General features: G+C 36.4%; 1 protein-coding gene across 1 annotated transcript in view; it reads right to left on the minus strand.

Moving 5' to 3' along the window:
* Nucleotides 1–610: 610 nt before the first annotated feature.
* ZBTB14 (zinc finger and BTB domain containing 14) overlaps nt 611–18,179 on the minus strand; it is a 28,397-nt gene continuing 10,828 nt past the window's right edge. The window contains exons 3-4 of the mRNA XM_072411381.1: nt 16,862–16,926; nt 611–15,604 (exon numbers count right to left, since the gene is read on the minus strand). Coding sequence (XP_072267482.1) covers nt 14,252–15,604; nt 16,862–16,864 — 1,356 coding nt within the window. The 5' untranslated portion in view covers nt 16,865–16,926 and the 3' untranslated portion in view covers nt 611–14,251. The remainder of the gene's footprint in view (nt 15,605–16,861; nt 16,927–18,179) is intronic.

Here is an 18,179-nt window from a genome sequence, read left to right on the forward strand (position 1 = left end):
TACAGTGAATTAAAACTTTTAACAGCACTGTCCTTGCATCCAAGAATAGACTTACTCTTGTACATTTGTGAGCAGGCAGCAGGCGACAGCCTTTCCCAGAAGCAACCTCAGTCTTTTGCCAATGAATAATAATAGGTCCCCTTGTTTTTTTTTTTCTTGCTTTCCTGCTCTCCCCCTCTGCTAGGAAACTGCTGATCACATGCAGATGGTTTCTAATTCTCCAAAGGTTGCCTCCCCCTTCTTATATCTTTAACACTCGGCCTCTTTCCTCTACCAGGTCACTAAAACAGCTAAGCAATGTATGAAAAGGCAGAAATGAAAGAGAAGAAGAGTTTACCTGGAGAATAGACCATTGTTTTTAATTTCCCTCTGCAATGAAGTGGCTGGGGAAAGGAAGCAGCCAGAAGAAATAGAAAGGATGGATAAGGCAAGAAGATCTGATACTGGCAACTGACTTTCAGCACCTCGGACAGTTCTCTGCTGCTGGCAGCTACACCCCTATCTCTGGCTGACTCACTGCGCTCTGGGGATCACTTAATGGAGCAATCAGCACCATCAGAGCTCACTTCTGCTCAGCTCTCTGAATGACAAAAGGTGATGGGAGGATTTATTTGGAAAAAAAAAAAAAAAAGAAGAGCTTATGCTGATTGCTGCGATACCACAGTAGGAAGGCCAGCTAATTGTTTCTAATTATTCCAGAGCAGTAGAACTGCATGAGCAGAGTGTGACATTTAAACATTTAACATCCAAGGTTGACTAAACATTCCTATTAAAAGAATGTAAAAAAAATCTGTTAACTAGTCCTTTGTAATTACAGTCTGGGGTGCACTGACCTTTAGCCTCGCTGTTGAATGCAGAGTGGAATAACATAATTGTATAATAATGTGTATGTATGGATTTATAATGTAATTTCCCATTTATGCTAAAGTTGTGACCATTCCAATAGTTTGTTTTTTGTATTGGTATATTATACTATTACATCAAAATGAAATATAACCTTAAATATATAAACTGCTTTATACAGGACTGCAAAACACAGAGAAAAAATTGTATTATTAAATGTTACTGTGAAATGCAGTGCCCACTGACATATGGGTTCAGTAATGTTTATGTTGATTAGAAAAATTCAGACTGCTCTGTGTTTACCAAGTTTGAGTCAAGAGGTCTAATCTTCCTATGCATTTCATGCACTCTAGAAATGCAGAATATTATGTTATAACAAAGGCATAGCCAATGTATACTTTAACCCACCTACTTTGCTGTTGCAGAGCAGGTAGTAAAGAGTTACGATCTGTAGGAGCCCATTTAAAAACTGCAAGAAAAATATGATTATTACTATAGTATTTTTATGGTGTTATCACTGGAGTTTTCTAAACATTTGCAATGATATGTATAATACCATAATATGAGAAAGTGCAGCAGTGCAATCCAGTAAAAAAACATATTTTATTAGCAATATTTATGGTCTTCCATATGTTGTTTATAATCCAAAAACATCACAGCAACTGACACAAGGGAACAAGAAACAAGTCCCTAACATAGCTTTTATACTCCAACCCTATGTCGCTACAAATCCTTAAGTGATATAGGAGACAATGGATGGAACCACTGGGAATATAAAAGGTCTTTTACTGCAAGGACCATTCATCTGACCTGATTTTCTTTACAGTCACTTTATTATTTCTGCTTTGATACTGTATACTGTATATACTGTTCTTCACAAACTGATGAAGTCTGTCATTCCTGACCTTTCTTATTTAAAATTCCTATTGCTGGCCTGTCACACATCTTCTGTTTTAAGACTATTTTATTTTTTAGAAGGAGATCAGCAATTAAAACTCCCATATTTATCTCATGCCAATCCTGCTAAACCTAAGCATATGCATATGGAGGTATTCCAAAGATTTTCCTATTATTTTCTTATGGATAAATAGTCATTAAAATATAACAAAATATTGGTATATAAATTGTGTGTTCACTCCTTTACTGATGACTTAAAACTAAGAAGAAATTTTATTGAATTATTATTCATATCATATTTAAATTTAAAGGAATTTAGGATTTGTCTAGATGCCCATGTCCAAAGCACCCAATCTTCCACATGGGTGAGCAAGGAGAAAGCCTCAGCATGTGAATGATTGGGGCTATAGAATGATTGGGGCTAAGTCCATAGTCATGTCACTAGCTGTGCCTCAATGGAGCTCACAATCAAATCTCCTTACCGTAGTCATTTTTTAATACAGTCTAAGATCAATTTTGGGGGGGGGAGCCAAATAACCTAACTGCATGTTTTTGGGATGTGGGAGGAAACCCACACAGACACAGGGAAATTCAAACCTGGGACCTAGCACTACAAAGACCAGAGTGCTAACCTCTGAGCCACCGTTTGCAGAGGTCTGGCACATCATTTGCAGAGTTAGAGCATCCTTGGAAGGATGGGCTTTGCTGATGGCACAGATATAGTTAGAGGGTGTCAAACCTCTGCACATCAAGAATTGTCTACTCACCTCAGTGTGAATATGAGCAGAAGTCAAGATTCTTTGTAAAGCACTTAATTGAACAACACAGTGCCTCCACTTCAGCACTATTGTTAAGTTCTAGTTAGGACAGCAAAAGTTACTGTAACACCCCTAAGAATGCAAATATTTCATTATTATCCAGAGAAATGATATAACAAAAACAATACAATTACTCAACTTTATTTAACATCATTTATACGAAATCCATTTGGGAATAATAAAAACAATTATGCAACCACTCCCTGTTATGTTGTCAGTTTATACATCTATGTGCTCAACCTGTATAATGGTATATTTTCATGGATTTAGGATATATGTACTAAATGTATTGGCAGACCTTCTTTCCAGGAAACCTGAAAGGATTTTAACAAAAGCTGCCATACACTGACATCCTAATTGCATAATAGTCTTATTGAAAACCAATTTAACAATTTATTTACATAGCTTTCTGACCTACAAACTTCAGTCTCCTAGTTTCCTATAAGGATGAAGCCCAGCAGCTCTAGACAGTGACTGTTTTACAAATCATCACCTCCTCGTTTTGGCTAAAGTGTGACTGTGAGCCATTTTCACTCCACAGAATTTTAAATAAAATACTATTGTCAAATTTTCCAAATAGATGTGATAATTTCATTTCTAAAAATCAAACCGCACAGTTTGATTTTTAGGAATACATGGCAAACATTTTTATACTTGAACATACCTTTATCTTGGCTAAACCTGGTATGGTGTGTGCACACTATTCAACAATTTAGTTATGATTACCCCAGAGCCTTCGCTACCTACAACCTGTTGCTCAGCACTGCAACTTGTTCATTTGGAACAAGTCCCTGGTTTAAACCAAGGCAATAAATAATCATGAAAATGGTGAAAAAATGAAATGCTTAAACTAATCCTTAACATAGGTTAGGATTGTTTGTCTGGGCATGCCTGTATATTGGTGTATCCACCATTTTTAATTGGGGTTTGCTGACTGGTTGATCTTTGTGTAGAATTTGTTACATCTTTTATTTAGTGAAGATACACATATAACAATATGACACCTTGATATTGTGTACTTGCCTAGACTCTGAAAACAAAATAATATATAGTAATAAAATATATAATAATATAACAAAATATATATAATATTTTAATAGTAAAAACCAAAAGATGAACCAAATTGAACATTCTGACTTTCCTGCATTCCAAAAGAGAAATATGAACGGTTATTAATATTTTACAGGTTTTAATGTATTCCATGTTCCGCCACCAAAGAGTAGTAATTTAAAAGTGACAGAATAAAATTGATGTTTCTGAAATGTATATAATATTCGTTTTGCTTAATATTAATGTGGAGATGGATTTTGCATTTAAATCTCTTAGCTATAATATATGCGATAATCATTTTTCCAATGTGTAGACCATGCCAGTGTAACAGATAATGAGTTTCTTGTGTTCATTTTCATTGAACTGACAAAAAATAAATCTTCAACAACTGTGTTCCTAAACCTGGGTTATGTCAAATTTCTACTGCATATTAAAGGATTTCATAATTCGCAATGTGCTGTCTTTTTGGAAACACTAGAAGCTGTTTGAAGTTTCTTCACAGCCTTTAATAAATGTAATTAGATCAAGCATAGAAGGCTACATATGTGCTTTCAGGGTGGCAGGTGACTGACCTATACAAAATAGAGGAATGACTTATGTAGCAACACATGTGGAACCCTACTACAAAAGCACTATGAAAAAAAGTAATTGAACCATATCTTGTACCAAACGAACAATCTTTTTCCAAATAAATACACCAACTTTCGTTTCCAGAAGACTTGTCTTCATTGCTTGTGTATTCATGTTGCCAATATCATAAGCGGAACATATTACTGCAGCCTGCACAAAGCAATCTACATCCCATTGACAGAGGTGAGTGTCCTATCACAACAATAGGCAGTCCAATTACTGGATGCTGTTAGCCTGTAAAAATGTCTCCTCAATTCCTAAGAATATGCACCAATGCATTCATGAATTATTCGTACTGGTGACTTACAAATACCTAGTTGCCTAAATGATCCCAGATTTCCATGCAGATCTACCTTCCAGCTTTTCCAGGGAGAGTATAAAGAATTGTAGTTTGGATCACTGGAAAAGCCTATCAGATTTTGATGATTGAAAGGTTCTAGTCATATATAAAAAATATAATGTAATATACACTGTGTAATTAATGGACAACAAAATTTCATAAGAACAGTCAATGTAAACCAAAATCATTAACCCCCATTTATGCCCCCCGCCTGTGCACATCTAACAACATCTGGACATGCTTCTGATGACACAATGAATAGTGAATAATGAATCTAGTCCCATACCAGGAACAAAGCATCAGTGAACTCCCAGATAGTCTGTGGCACTACTTAGCCAGTTGGATGCACGGATATGTAATGTCCCAGAGAATCTCTGTTGGATTAAGGTTTGGAGAATGAGGGCCAGTTAAAGGAATTATGCTTTCATCATCCAAGAACTGCCTGCACACTGTAGCAGAATGAGGTTGGGCATGGTGCTGCACTAGGAGTAACTCACGCCTGGAATGGCGTCTGAAGTCTGAAAATGGGTCTGAGGATTTAATCCTGGTACCGAAAAGAAGTCAGGGCATCATTAGCTACCACATGGAGGTCTGTGCATCCCTCCAATGATACATTTTCATTTGTACCAAAGCAGGTGAAACCAATTGACAATGACCTAAGCTTCCTGTCTGGAAACATTTTAATTCTAAAAGTGTAACTTGTAAGTAAGTTTTTTGAGCACTGTATATTTATTAGCTGCAATTGCTCACATTGCCTGTCTCTGTGAAATAATGTAAGTGACAGGGACAAAGACTGTTTTAGGCAGTGAAAAGGTCTCTGAAGAGGCTAAGTGAGAAGGCTGATCACAGGCAGGTGGGTGCTACCCCCATGTGAGCAGTTTGTATTCATTCAGGGCTCTTATGTGCTGCAAGGGTAATGTGTGCAAGGACATCTTGGGAGCTTGTGTCCAGACCTGTCTGACCTAAACAGAGAGGCAACTGAACCAGATTAACATGTGATAACCTGGAGAGACCTGGAATTGTTTTGAGAGACTGACACAATTTAAAAGTCTAGACTTGCAAGCCTAAGTATGAGCAAACCAAATGTCCAGTCTGGTGAATAGGAAAATATCCAGGAGGCTTGAAAACTTTTGCAATTTTGTTGTATGGGAACATCTCCTTACAGTACTTGGACCCTAACTGGTTATGCGTTCCAATTCTCCCAAAAGTATCACATAAATACAGCACTGTCTATAGTAAATTGGTGCAGAATGCTTTTGAGCATTCAGTGTCCATTTAACTTTCAACTAAGAAAAGAAAAGCTAAAATGACAAAACAATCAGTTTATAATATGATTTACACCTGCTTTTTGCATTTTCTTCTAAATTTTTGTGCATTGGGTAAAAAAAATATAAAATAAAAATCTTCCCAGTATCCTATTAGCAAGGTCTTCTTTTTGCCCTTTACTTTCCTAATGTTCATTCTTCAACAATTCTTGGGCCCTTTTTTCAAATCCAGAGTGGGTACAAACTTCTGAGAATTTGAAAATAAGCTGTAACCAGCCAACACACAAGCCCTAAAATCTCGCTAAATGTAATTTTTTTTAGCACCAAAAATGTTTTTTATTCAGCAAGTTATCATTTTTTACAGGTTGGTTTAGAGAACAAAACAAAAAGGAAAACTACAGTCAACAAAACACAAAGTTACTAACATTGCAGAGAGGTACATACATGCAGTCACCAAATGTCCAAGCACTGGTATAGCAAACAAAAGCATCCAGTGCAGTTCTGGAATAGAGCATAATATGTGAAAATATAAAGAAAGGTATCATTGTAAATAAAAGGTAACTAAAGACAATGATGTTTCTAGTTCCTGAAAAATACTCATTGTGTAATTTTTATACAGCGGGAAAGATACTTAATGACAGACATATACATTTTACATCAGTTTTAAGTTGGGAACCCTCTGAAAAGTCTGTTTTTAAATATCCATACAAGGGGTGCCAAAGTTGGATCAGCAAGTCATCTGCTTTCCAAACTTTTGGGGCCAACCTGTGCAGGTATATCAAAATTCCAAAGTGTATTCAAAGACAACAAGTATTGTGCTATTGTTTTTCTTGCCCGGTAGTGCATTCTGGTTACAACCAAGTAGCGATCTTTAGAGGGATGCTCCATTATACATAACTAGTATGGGTTCCAGGGAAAGTTAAAAGTGAAATGCTCAATCAACGGGGGTGAACACTTCCTGTAAATATTGAACAAATTTTGTACATTTCCAAACCTCAAAGAGTGTGTACAAGAAAAGTAGTACATTCCCAGGGGGTCTAGTAGATTATATAACAGTAATAATTATATTAAGTAGGATTGGCTACTTAACCCTACTTTGTTTCCTCAGATATTCCCATTTTCTGTTTGTACACTGGCTTTTGTTTCTTGATACTATCCAAGACACTGATCCTACTTTGAGTCACAAAAGGTTAGTATGATCATCTTAATAAACATAATAGTTTCTCCTTACTGATATTTACCCAGTACGTGCATACAATACATGTTTTTTAGTATTTTCCTTCATAAGTCCTATTCTATTCCTTTTTCCTGTTCTATTCTTTTTCTTGTCTGTAAACTGGTATCAGATCACATTTTGTAAGTAGTCCTATTCCTACTTTTGCTTAAAAAAGGGTTTCAAGAAGGAAGTTGGAATATATAAATAATGTGATTTCGTGGAGACAGAGACAAAGTTGAAGTATGTATCTAATAATGTTTTAGAGAACACACATCCCATATATTAAAAAAAAAGCATCCAGAGTTCAGGTACACTTTAAGGAGTTTACATGCATACATTGGTGATACAAAGCTACATGTTTATGCACTTAGCTATACAAAAAATAAAGCAGCTGATCAATTGAGTTAAATCTGGTAATGATCTAATAAAAACAAAGATGAAATGATCAGCTGTATCATGCTTTATTCATGATGTGCATGCAGCCTCCTTACAAAACCCAGTCACTTCCCACACAGAACAATATATTTATGAATCAACAATATCTATTATGGAGAAAATATCAAACTTCAAACTTTGTATCTTCTTAGTTCTTCACATGCAACTAAAGAAAAATACAGAATCACTGTATAGAAGTGTACACTGTAAACTGGCAGATGCAACGGAAGACAGTATTCAAAATGATCTTACATACAGCAATAAGCTGATCACCAGAAAAATAAAAAAAAGTAAAAGATTTACAGGACACATTTGGTGGGCAAGGGCTTTTTTTCTCACTAACTATTGTGTACGGACCAAAGCTTAACTCATGTTTTGCCAAGTACTAAATCATATGTGTTTAGAGTATTCTGCCTTGTAAACCTGGAAAGGGTGTAGGATACTTTTTTACAATTTAAAGATATACAGATAGGTAAAAAAAAAATTGCTCAATTTTTTAATTTAAATACTTCTTTTTAGTACAGCATAGCACATTCAATGTAAATGCATAGGCTAAAGTGATCAATAATAAAAATATTATGGACATTTCCTCTTTTGCATAAAATTTTGTACTTTCCTAATGGTGGATTTCTGAAAGGGGTGTTTGCTGTGGCTTTGGAACCTTAGATATGATGGAAAGCTCCTGGGCGGCAATCAGAACATAACCCTGTGTAAAATGCAAATCTAACTTTAGAACCAAGAGTATAACACACACAAAAAAGATCCAGTGTGCTGTACCCCAAACTTACCATCTGGTTAGAAGAAAACCTTCATAAACATTGTCTTGGAAGATGGTCTTCAAACGTAATGCCTAAGTAGAGGAAGTTTGTAACGAACCAGATATTTAGGAATAATTGGGTAAAATTTACTCTGATTTGGGGCAATGGATAAAAAACTTCAGGAATATAGCAAAAATGGTCACTCAGCCAAGCTAGGGAGGATAGCATGCTCTGACTCCCAAAGTCCATATCCACACAGAATGGACTTACAGCAAGGTAAGAAAAGGATGGCTGAAAAAATTAAGTCTACTAGAAGCTCAAAATAACTCACAGAGAATGACTTTGAATTTGAAAGTGCCCTTTTAATTCTGGTTTACTGCATTTGCAGTAACACTATTCACCCAGAGCCTGCTGTCAGAGAAGCATATATGTGCATATATATTAATATAAATAATCACACACACACAAACATTCACCATATATGCACTACCTGATGTGAGTTTCTTGTAAGGATCGTGGGAGAACCTAAGTGTTCACCAAACCTGAAATGGATCTTGTAAAAATCCATGTCTGCTATTAGTGTCTAAATGGTTATACCCTTTTGTTTATTACTGGGGTCTTTATTGGATGTACAATTGCCCTATTTTCATATTGTTCTTTCTTATGACTGTACTGTTGGAAATTACTTGGAAACTTGTAAAACAGCAGTTGAGGATTATCAATCATGTTTGTGTTCACATTGAGAACAGTGATTTAATAACAAATATGTAGCACTAGTCTTGTGCACATTACTGAGTTAGCACATCTACTTTTACTAGTTTAATTTCCTTTGTTCACTGGTACAAGGTTTGCTGATGTTGACCAAATAATATATATACATACACAGAAACGTTCACGTTCATGCAGATGTGATGCTTAATAGTTTCTGAAATTGTATGCCATTAGACAGATAACCTAATATTTCAAAAGAAAGTAACTGCAGCATTGGAAGTTGTTTTTTTAGCCATGTATTGGCAAAAAAGTGGCACAGTTACTGTTCATCAATGTGATTGCCGTTTAAAGACTTACAAGGTGTATTTATCCCATATACAGATTAAAAAAACTCCTTTTTCAAAGCAATAAAGTAGAATGTTAATTGTTCAAATTACACGCAACATGTTAAAAATAAATATTAAAGTTGCATAAAAAACTTAAACCAGGCGATGTAAAATTTAATTTCTAAAACACAAACCGATTCTTTAAAAAAAGCTCACATTACAGCAACTGCATATTTTTTCTTTAAAGACTGTATACCTGTTGGAACATGATAAAACTTTTAATACTTTTAAAATATTCTCCAACAAAAAATGGGGGTTCGTAAGGGATAACAAAGTCACAAAAATGAGAGAAATATTGTGTACAATTAAACATGATACACATACTTAATTGTCCAGTTTTCAGCGTGATGTGGGCTTAAATCCATAACAATGCTTAATAGTGAAATTATGTTTTACCAAAATGGCATCTCAAACATGATTACCAAATTTTAAATATATCCAGATAAACGACTAAGTATTTTCTCTACCATCTATTGATTGACACAGTACTCTCTATACTGCTGGGTTATATTACCACCCCTAGTATTTGACACTGGCAAAAAGAAGACCCATGTGGTTTAACCACTACCAGCATGCTTTTGTTTTTTTGTGTCCTAAGAGGTTGTCCGTATTTGTCAGCTCTAACAACTACTAAATACTTTTGTTCTACTTCTTTAAACAAGCTTTTTTTTTTTCTATTATTTCTATTCTATTAACAGGTTGTAGCTGTGAGCGCTCTCCCTATTGTAACCAATGAAATACCTGTTAATGTGCTGGTTACATATGGTGTAAGGGTTAAGGCTGTAGGTCTGAATGTTGACAACACATGGAGTGTCGCCCACACACACCTGTAGTTGAGGTCACCTTTCAGATCATTCTCTGAGCTCTAGCGGGGCATCCCTTGATTTGTCATTTTGAACATCCTATCTCGGTCAGTGTGGATTACACTAGCCAAGCTCATTTCTGAGTTTGAAAAAAAGAGGTATTAGACACGCTATAGCACATTCCCTGCAAAATTCATTAAAGCAAACATAGCACAACCCTTTCCTTTGGCTACGGTGTCCCATTTAGACCCTGACCCCAGGTCTTTAGAACTCATGTCCACATAGTTTATTCTTGAGAATGGGGAAGACTCTGGTAGCACTCAGAAGCAGTACGTACAATGTTAGGACACAGGGAGGGACCACCTGCTTGTTTCCAGCAAGCCAGTTAACAGAGAATATCAGAGAATTTTCCACTTTGTCATTACAGCTCCCTACCACATACAAGAATTGTTCCCATTTGGCAGGGAATTCAAGTGCTGGACTATGCTGATAAAACCTGCGGTAAATCTGAATAAAATTAGTTGAACTAGAATGGTATCAATGTTAAAAGGACATAGCTGATGAACACTGTAGAACAAGTAGAGACAAACAGGCACAACTGTTTGTCTCTACTTTGCAGCCAGTAAAAGCACCTACACTACTTTGTCAGACTGTAAATCCATACAGGGTACAAGTTTAGGACCAAAGAACTCTTTTCTTATTTGAGAAGCTAATCTTAATATATTATGTAATTACAGTTTAGCTTTAATGAAGGAGATATATATATAGGCAGTACACTGGCTCAAGAGTTGGAATGCAGACAAAGTGTCTACTAACAAAAATTGCTTGAACGGGTACCCCCCCCCCTTTGCCCCCACTTTTTCCCCTCCACTTCAGGCTTTGGTCATGTGGCTTCTTTCTTGCTAGAGGGTGACATGACAGCATTTCCATGGAACCAGGGGCCTACTGTTGGTGGCTACCAATATTCTTATAGGGTACTCCTCCTGTTAGCATCCCCATGGGGGGTCATTTGTCACCTTTTTAAATAGCGTATTATATATCTGTGGGATCTATAGGTGCTGGTCACACCATAGGTTTACTTCAGTCTAAAATTTTATTTTACCATGTGTGGGTCCTATTCTCATAAGTTGGCAGGTCAACACTGTCCAGTGTTTCCTCAGAACCCTTCACTACATGCTGTTTATATATACTAATAATCATAGCTAGTCTACTTTTGCTCCCTTTTCATAGGTCCCTAGACCTGAAGGTCAGTTCCTCCTGTTCTTGGCAAGCTTGACTGCCCCATTGTGCAGTTACCCTGTCTTGTATCATAAAATAAACAATGATGCTGGGCAGCTCTTTTGTTTTGGCTAACTGAAGTAAGCTAACTGAAGAGTAAAAAAGTTTTACTCTTGGCTAGCCCCAGATCTTGATATTCAGCTATGGGGTTTGTCTGTCATCTAGCTTCTGTTCAGGTTGATCTATAATAATGGCCTTTGATTGAGAGGTTCCTTGCTTTGATCCTTTAGGTTCCCTGGGGAACTGTCTCTTCAAATCAAATCTGGGTCCGAATATAATTTGTGGTAATGGTTCCCAACCTTTGTGATATCGCTTTTGAACATCCCCACAGCACAGAATTATCTGTCTTTCGATGGCCAATAAATCTTGCTTTGGAGAAATTTGTCCTGTCCCCTCTTTGATCTAAAATGTGTGCTGCTTGCAACCAACTAAGGCACCCTGGAAGTGGGAAGAAATATATTAGCTGATCCATTGTTTTCTGGTGTCTAGTATTTCTTGGTAGTGGCAGTATAACTTTACAGAATAGAATCCTGTGTCGCTCAATAGACTTCACCATTACACCTTTACAAAAAATAGTTTTCTACCATACATGTACAGAACAAAAACATTGGAGATTCTGAAACATGTGAATATGAAATCACAAATGCAAAAGTAAATACAGGAAGTAGGTTTTAAGGACAGATTTAAGTTCCAAAATACACAGGTAAATTGATAACAGCAAAATGTATTTTTAGACTGGTCAGCTGATGTCCCGTCTAAATGTTGTAATAGACCACAGTAAAAGATTTTTGAATATTTGAATAGGAGCCCATAATTACAATATATGGTCATGAAGCCATTATTTGACCATATACATGCTAAGAACTTGTGTGGAAGGGCAGCTGTCATTCTCAACAGATGTATATAAACGGTAGGTACAGCACAACCTGGAAAAAAAAAATGCCTATTAATTGGCAGATGTTGCTAGAATAGACAACATAGGGCTGTGCATTGCATATTGTTGTGCATAACAACATGTAAGGTTACATTGAACCTCCCTGTAGAAGTACATAACTGCAGGGAGTGTGGCTGCACATCCTTAATATTGTACATTTAATTACCCATGTTGAAGGGTTTTCAAAATAAAAAAAAAATGATGCACCAGTAGTTACAACAGTCAATATATAGATTAGATTAGGATATGTTTAGTTCTGCAATTACATATAGGTATACAAGAGTACCATATCAAGTATATCTGGAGAATATACTGTTAGAACACCAATACACCAGTACCCTCCACACACATTTCTAAAAGCAGTAAAACAACCTCATTTCAGATCTGATGAATAACAGTGAATCTGAGCTTACAGAACAATAAATCTAAAAGAGGTAAGCATGCAGATATTACCAGGTCCTAAGTCATACAGAAAAACTATGGTTAGAGAAAATATGTAGAATACCATTCCTGACCTTCTTCTGAAAATTCTAGTTGCAAAACAGTCGTGATCCTCTACCAATAGTAATGACTTCACTTGCTACAAATGTGTTCTGGGAAAGGGACTCAAAGTAGTAACCCAGAGACAGACAGAAAATTGAAATGTTTAAATCAACAATGCTAGCTCTAGGTAAAAGTTTTTTTTTTCTTTTGAGCATTCAACAGGACCGAGCTTATTTTTTTAGTATTTTCCTTGCAATGGAGGAGCCATTGATACAAACACTTCATGCTGAACCACACGTTTCAGGAGCTTCTATCAAACCTTGCTGTGCCACTGAGTTCTTCTGCCAAACCTTGTATTCACTAATAAATATCGATTAATGGACTTCGGTGAAAATGCCTGACTATGCTCAAGAGGGAAAAAATGAGTTAGTTTTTAACCTGGGTATGTGTTGTATTTTTCTAAAATACCTCCCTAAAAAAAAAAAAAAAAAAATGTTACGACTTACTCATAGCAAATAAAAAAAAAATGCAAAATAGTGCACTTTATTATTTTGGGCCTGTTTTATTTATCATGGTGCTGTTTCACTTTAATTATGAATTGGCACTTTGAGGAAAAGCAAACCACACTACTTATTTAGTATTTATTGCTTCATTAATATAGACTTGCTGTATTTATGTTCAGATTTCTCTTTACCTCAAAAATGTAAATGGATGGGTTAATACAGAGCCTTCATTTAATTCAAACAAATACCATTAGAGAATTTACTAAACTTCACAATATGAATATTTGCATTTAGCTAAAATGTCTCTGTGAAAGAATTATTTAAATGCATACCAGACATGACTAAAACATAAAAATAACACACAAACAAAGGTGTACTCTATAAAAGTAACGGTGTTATAGCAACCGGTTTCAAGAAGGTATCAGAAAGTTCAGCACGGCTACAGCTTTCCTCCACCATGTATTCCATTAAAGGAAGGGGGAAATCTACACGAAAAACAGTGCTTCCAACAAACAAAACTTCTTCTACTGCCCAGCACATGTGCACTCAAGGGCCACTTTGCTTCTACACCAAGGAAAAAAATAAGCCATACAATTAAAAAGGTGCAGTTACTGTATTTTGTGAAGCTCATTTTCAGTATGGTAAGACTTGAATAGCATGTTGCAAGCAATAAGAATCCATTAGTATCTTGGAAGCAGAAGTTTAACCAGTGTCTGTCTGTAGTTTGTTTTTCTTCTTACAAATGAGAACTGTGCTAGGGCAAAGCATTGGCTACCAGCCATCTACAGATCTAAACATTACAAAATAAAAATTTAGTTTGGCTGCTATATACAACACCTCCACTTTCATAGTAATACCGCTGCTTGTTACCAAGAACATGTTAATCTACCTATATACATTTTTAACTGCAAGCAATAGTTTCAAGTTGCTGTTCTGCCTCAGCAGCCATCGCTGCTGCCTGTAATTGCTCTGTTTCACTTTGAATGGCATTACTTGTCACTTGCTTGCGCTGCTCACTATGCATATTGTTTTCATGGCGTTTTAGATCAGAAGCCTTGGCAAATGCTTTTGGGCATGAAGCACAAATAAATGGTTTCTCGCCTCTGTGTCTTCTCTCATGGTCTTTAAGGTGGGATTTGTGTTTAAACGCTTTATCACAATGGTGACATGCAAATGGCCTCTCATTACTGTGTACTCGCTCATGCTTTTTGAGATCTGGGGCTCGAATAAATGATTTGGCACACACTTCGCAACTATAAGGTTTGTACCCTGTATGGATTTTTAAATGCTCTTTTAGATGTGCCTGTGTGGTAAAAGCTTTGGCACACATTTCACACACAAATGGTCTGTCAGCTGTGTGCAACTTTTCATGCTTTCTCAGTCGAGCTTCATCTGTAAAAGTCTTCCCACAAGCTTGACATGCAAACTGCTCCCTGTGACCATAAAGCAAATACTCAAATTTCATATCACCAGTTGTTGTCCACGCCTGTGCTTGTTCGTCTTTTACTTCATTAATGCTGTCATAAGTTAGCGTTTGTGGTGTCTGTGACCCCAAATCCTTAGGTTCGGTTGTCTCCATTGTCTCAACCTCTTGACCATAACAATTGACTTTTCGAACTTCTTCGCTTCCTAATTCTTTTAGAATTGCCTCTTGGACTCTCAGAGTAGAAGTGGGTGACTTTTCCTCCTCATGGCTTTGAGGCGTTCCTTCAACCGTGTCATCTGAAGGACTATCCTCATGGTCCCCAATCTCTTCAACTTCATCATCTTGATTGTCATTGGCCTCACCAACTGGGCGACTTATCTTTAGGCTGGTTTCATAAGCATATTTATTTTTTGGAGAAGAAGGGTTGTCATCTGAGGTGGAAACATCGCGTTTTTGAGAGCATAATTTATCCAAAAATCTAATGCCAAGTATTTGGCCGGAGGACATCATCAAATTTACATCTTCCTTTTTTACTGCAATTTTAGCAGTATACATATAGTTAAGGACCTCTTCAAATATATCAGACCTCAGGAAATCAATTTCTATGACGGAGGAGCTATCAACTTCCAGCTTTTTGAAAAGTTTTTTGAAGTATGTACTGCAAGCAGCAAGTACACATCGGTGTGCTCTAAATTTTACATCTTCAACCACAATAGCAATATCACAAAATTCACCTTCAAGTCTCTGCTCATTAAGGGTCTTTAAAAATACAGTTTTATGGTCATCATCATTATATTTCAGTGTCTCAGACATGCTTATGAAAAAATCCTACAAAGAAAAAAGAAAAAAAAAAGTTGTTATAAACAATCACTAGGGTCACTCTACAATTATCAAACTAATGAGAAAGCTGTAGTTAGTTGTTGTTCATGGAAAAGATTCAAATAGCTTTTCAAACTTTGCAGTTTTTTTCTCAGAATTACAGAAAATGAAGAGAATAACTTTAGGGCTAGTTCACAGACAGCTGTGAAGCTTCAAAAACACAGGTAAGCACAGCTAATTCAAATCGCATTGCTTTTTTAACCTAGAAGTTGACAAGCATAGGAGTGTGTTTAAGCAGTGGGTTAAACAGACAACCAACTGCTAGACACTGCAAATAGCATCTCAGATTGTGGCGTCCTTAGGCAGCAGGATCCACGACACATGCCCGTCACCCCTTAGCACTGAAACAATCTAATAAATTGCAAGTGTAAACACAATAGGATAGCTGAAGATAAGTTACAAGTGTACAATACCAGAAGAAATATCAGAAATTAGTGTTCATAGCTTGCAAAAAATCTAAAGTGAAATCACTGAAGGCATTATCTACAGCAACTTGACAAAAAGTAGGTTTCTAAAACTTGTCTGTCTGTCACCACTATTTTCAGACAGACAGATGAAAACACTAGCAAATGAGGGACCATTTTGGAAAAGGTAAGTGTGTGAATTGACTGTGTTCTACGATCAGTGGGCTAGGAAGGTGAACAGGTCACTAACCAAATGTTGAGGTGGGTGAGGGTGCTGAGACAGGGGGTTAAGTGGGAGGGAAGGGGTGACCCATGAGACATGGGCAAAGTTGTCTGTAAGCCTGGGGAAAAGTAAGTGCTATGTACAAGGAGGGTGTGCAAAGGTGGGACTTTGTACTGGGTCTGCTCTTAGTCCGGAATACAAGTATCATTGCAGTAAGTGTCACCACATGAAATACAGATTTAAATTGTAAAGCATGTGCAAAACTACAAGTCACTCTGTTCAAAGCTTACACAAATTTGCCTGAAATTGACCAATTACTAAGCATAAACACTGTAAGAAGCACCTTTAAACTTAGAAAAATAGATTTTGTTCACATTCAGCAGCTAAATGCAGTGGAACAATAAAGGGAACAATGTACAGATAACAAGGCCAAGTACTCACAATATTTCCCTGGAAACCCAACACAACATTTCTCTTTTATTTTTGGAGAGAAAATACACTCATCTTATTAATATCATGCATTACCAAATGCTTGGCAATTTAAAAATATTATTTAAGAGAAGTATTGAGATAACATACCATGAACAAAACAGGAGTCAAGTCGTTCCTAATGAAGACTGGTAATTCAATATAATAGGGATAACCTGAGTGGAGAAATACAACAATTAAAAAAAGGAATTAAAAAGTTTACATTTCAAAAAAGTGTACATATCAACTTGGTAAAGCACATTAAAGATTCAAGTACTTATGACCCTTTACAATTCTAGGTAGGCTACGTCTTAAAACAGGATAAAATTAGCCCTTTGCTATTTTTCATTATATTTTTGACAAAATGCCCTTTTTTTTCTACTATTTTTAAGACTTCCTACCAGACAGCTTAGAAGTAACAAGGACACTCGTCATTCAAAACCAAGAACTATTGGAAGGATGACTAGCATACTTGGAAACATTGATCGTAAAGAGCATACCAGTTATAAATTACAAGAAAATGTTATGAGGTAACTTAGGACATACATTGTGACCCAGACATAGTCACCTTAAAAGTGTTGCTCTGTCAACACCACTTGGTATGGGGGAGCATGTGATCTCCTCCTCCAACATACAGCCAGGGCGTAACAGACAAGCGAGAAGCAAAGGCGCTGTCACATGACAATATTGTCATGACCTAATCAACCCATTTTGGTTCTTACACTAGCCAACATATTTGAGCTGACTGCTCATAGCACACAATTCTCAGCCTAAATAACTGTGTGCAGTACCTACGTATGAGACTTGGCCAGGGCCATTTGAATATAGCCTTTGTTGGGACCTTTGCTGTTTAACATCTTTATAAATGATATAGAGTTTAAGATTAAAAGTAGCATTTCTGTGTTTACAAATGACACCAAACTATGTAATGAAATTAGGTCCATATAAGATGTTTATAATCAAGTCAGAAATGGAAAAGGATCTAGAGGTTCTGGTAGATCATAGACATATTAAGAGCATGCAATGCCAAGCTGCAATATCTAAAGCTAGTAAAGTACTTTCTTTTGTATTAAAAGAATAATGGACTGCAGAGATGGAGACATAATCCTTTCCCTGTACAAAGCATTGGTCAGACCACATCTGCAAATCACAATATGCAGTCCAGTTTTGGGCACCAGTTTATAAAAAGGACATTGTGGATTTGGAGAGAGTGCAGAGAAGGGCAATTAAACTAATAAAAAGAATGGAGGAGCTCAGCTATGAGGAGAGATTAGCTGAATTGAATCTATTCTCCCTTGAGAAGAGAAGTTTAAGGGGAGATATGATCACCCTGTATAAATATATAAATGATTCATATAGAGAACTCCCTTCCCAACTTTTCACTTTATGATCATTACAAAGGACAAGAGGGCACTCTTTGCGTCTGGAG

The sequence above is a fragment of the Pyxicephalus adspersus genome, chromosome 5, assembly GCF_032062135.1.
Source record: "Pyxicephalus adspersus chromosome 5, UCB_Pads_2.0, whole genome shotgun sequence".
NCBI classification, from domain to species: Eukaryota; Metazoa; Chordata; class Amphibia; order Anura; family Pyxicephalidae; genus Pyxicephalus; species Pyxicephalus adspersus.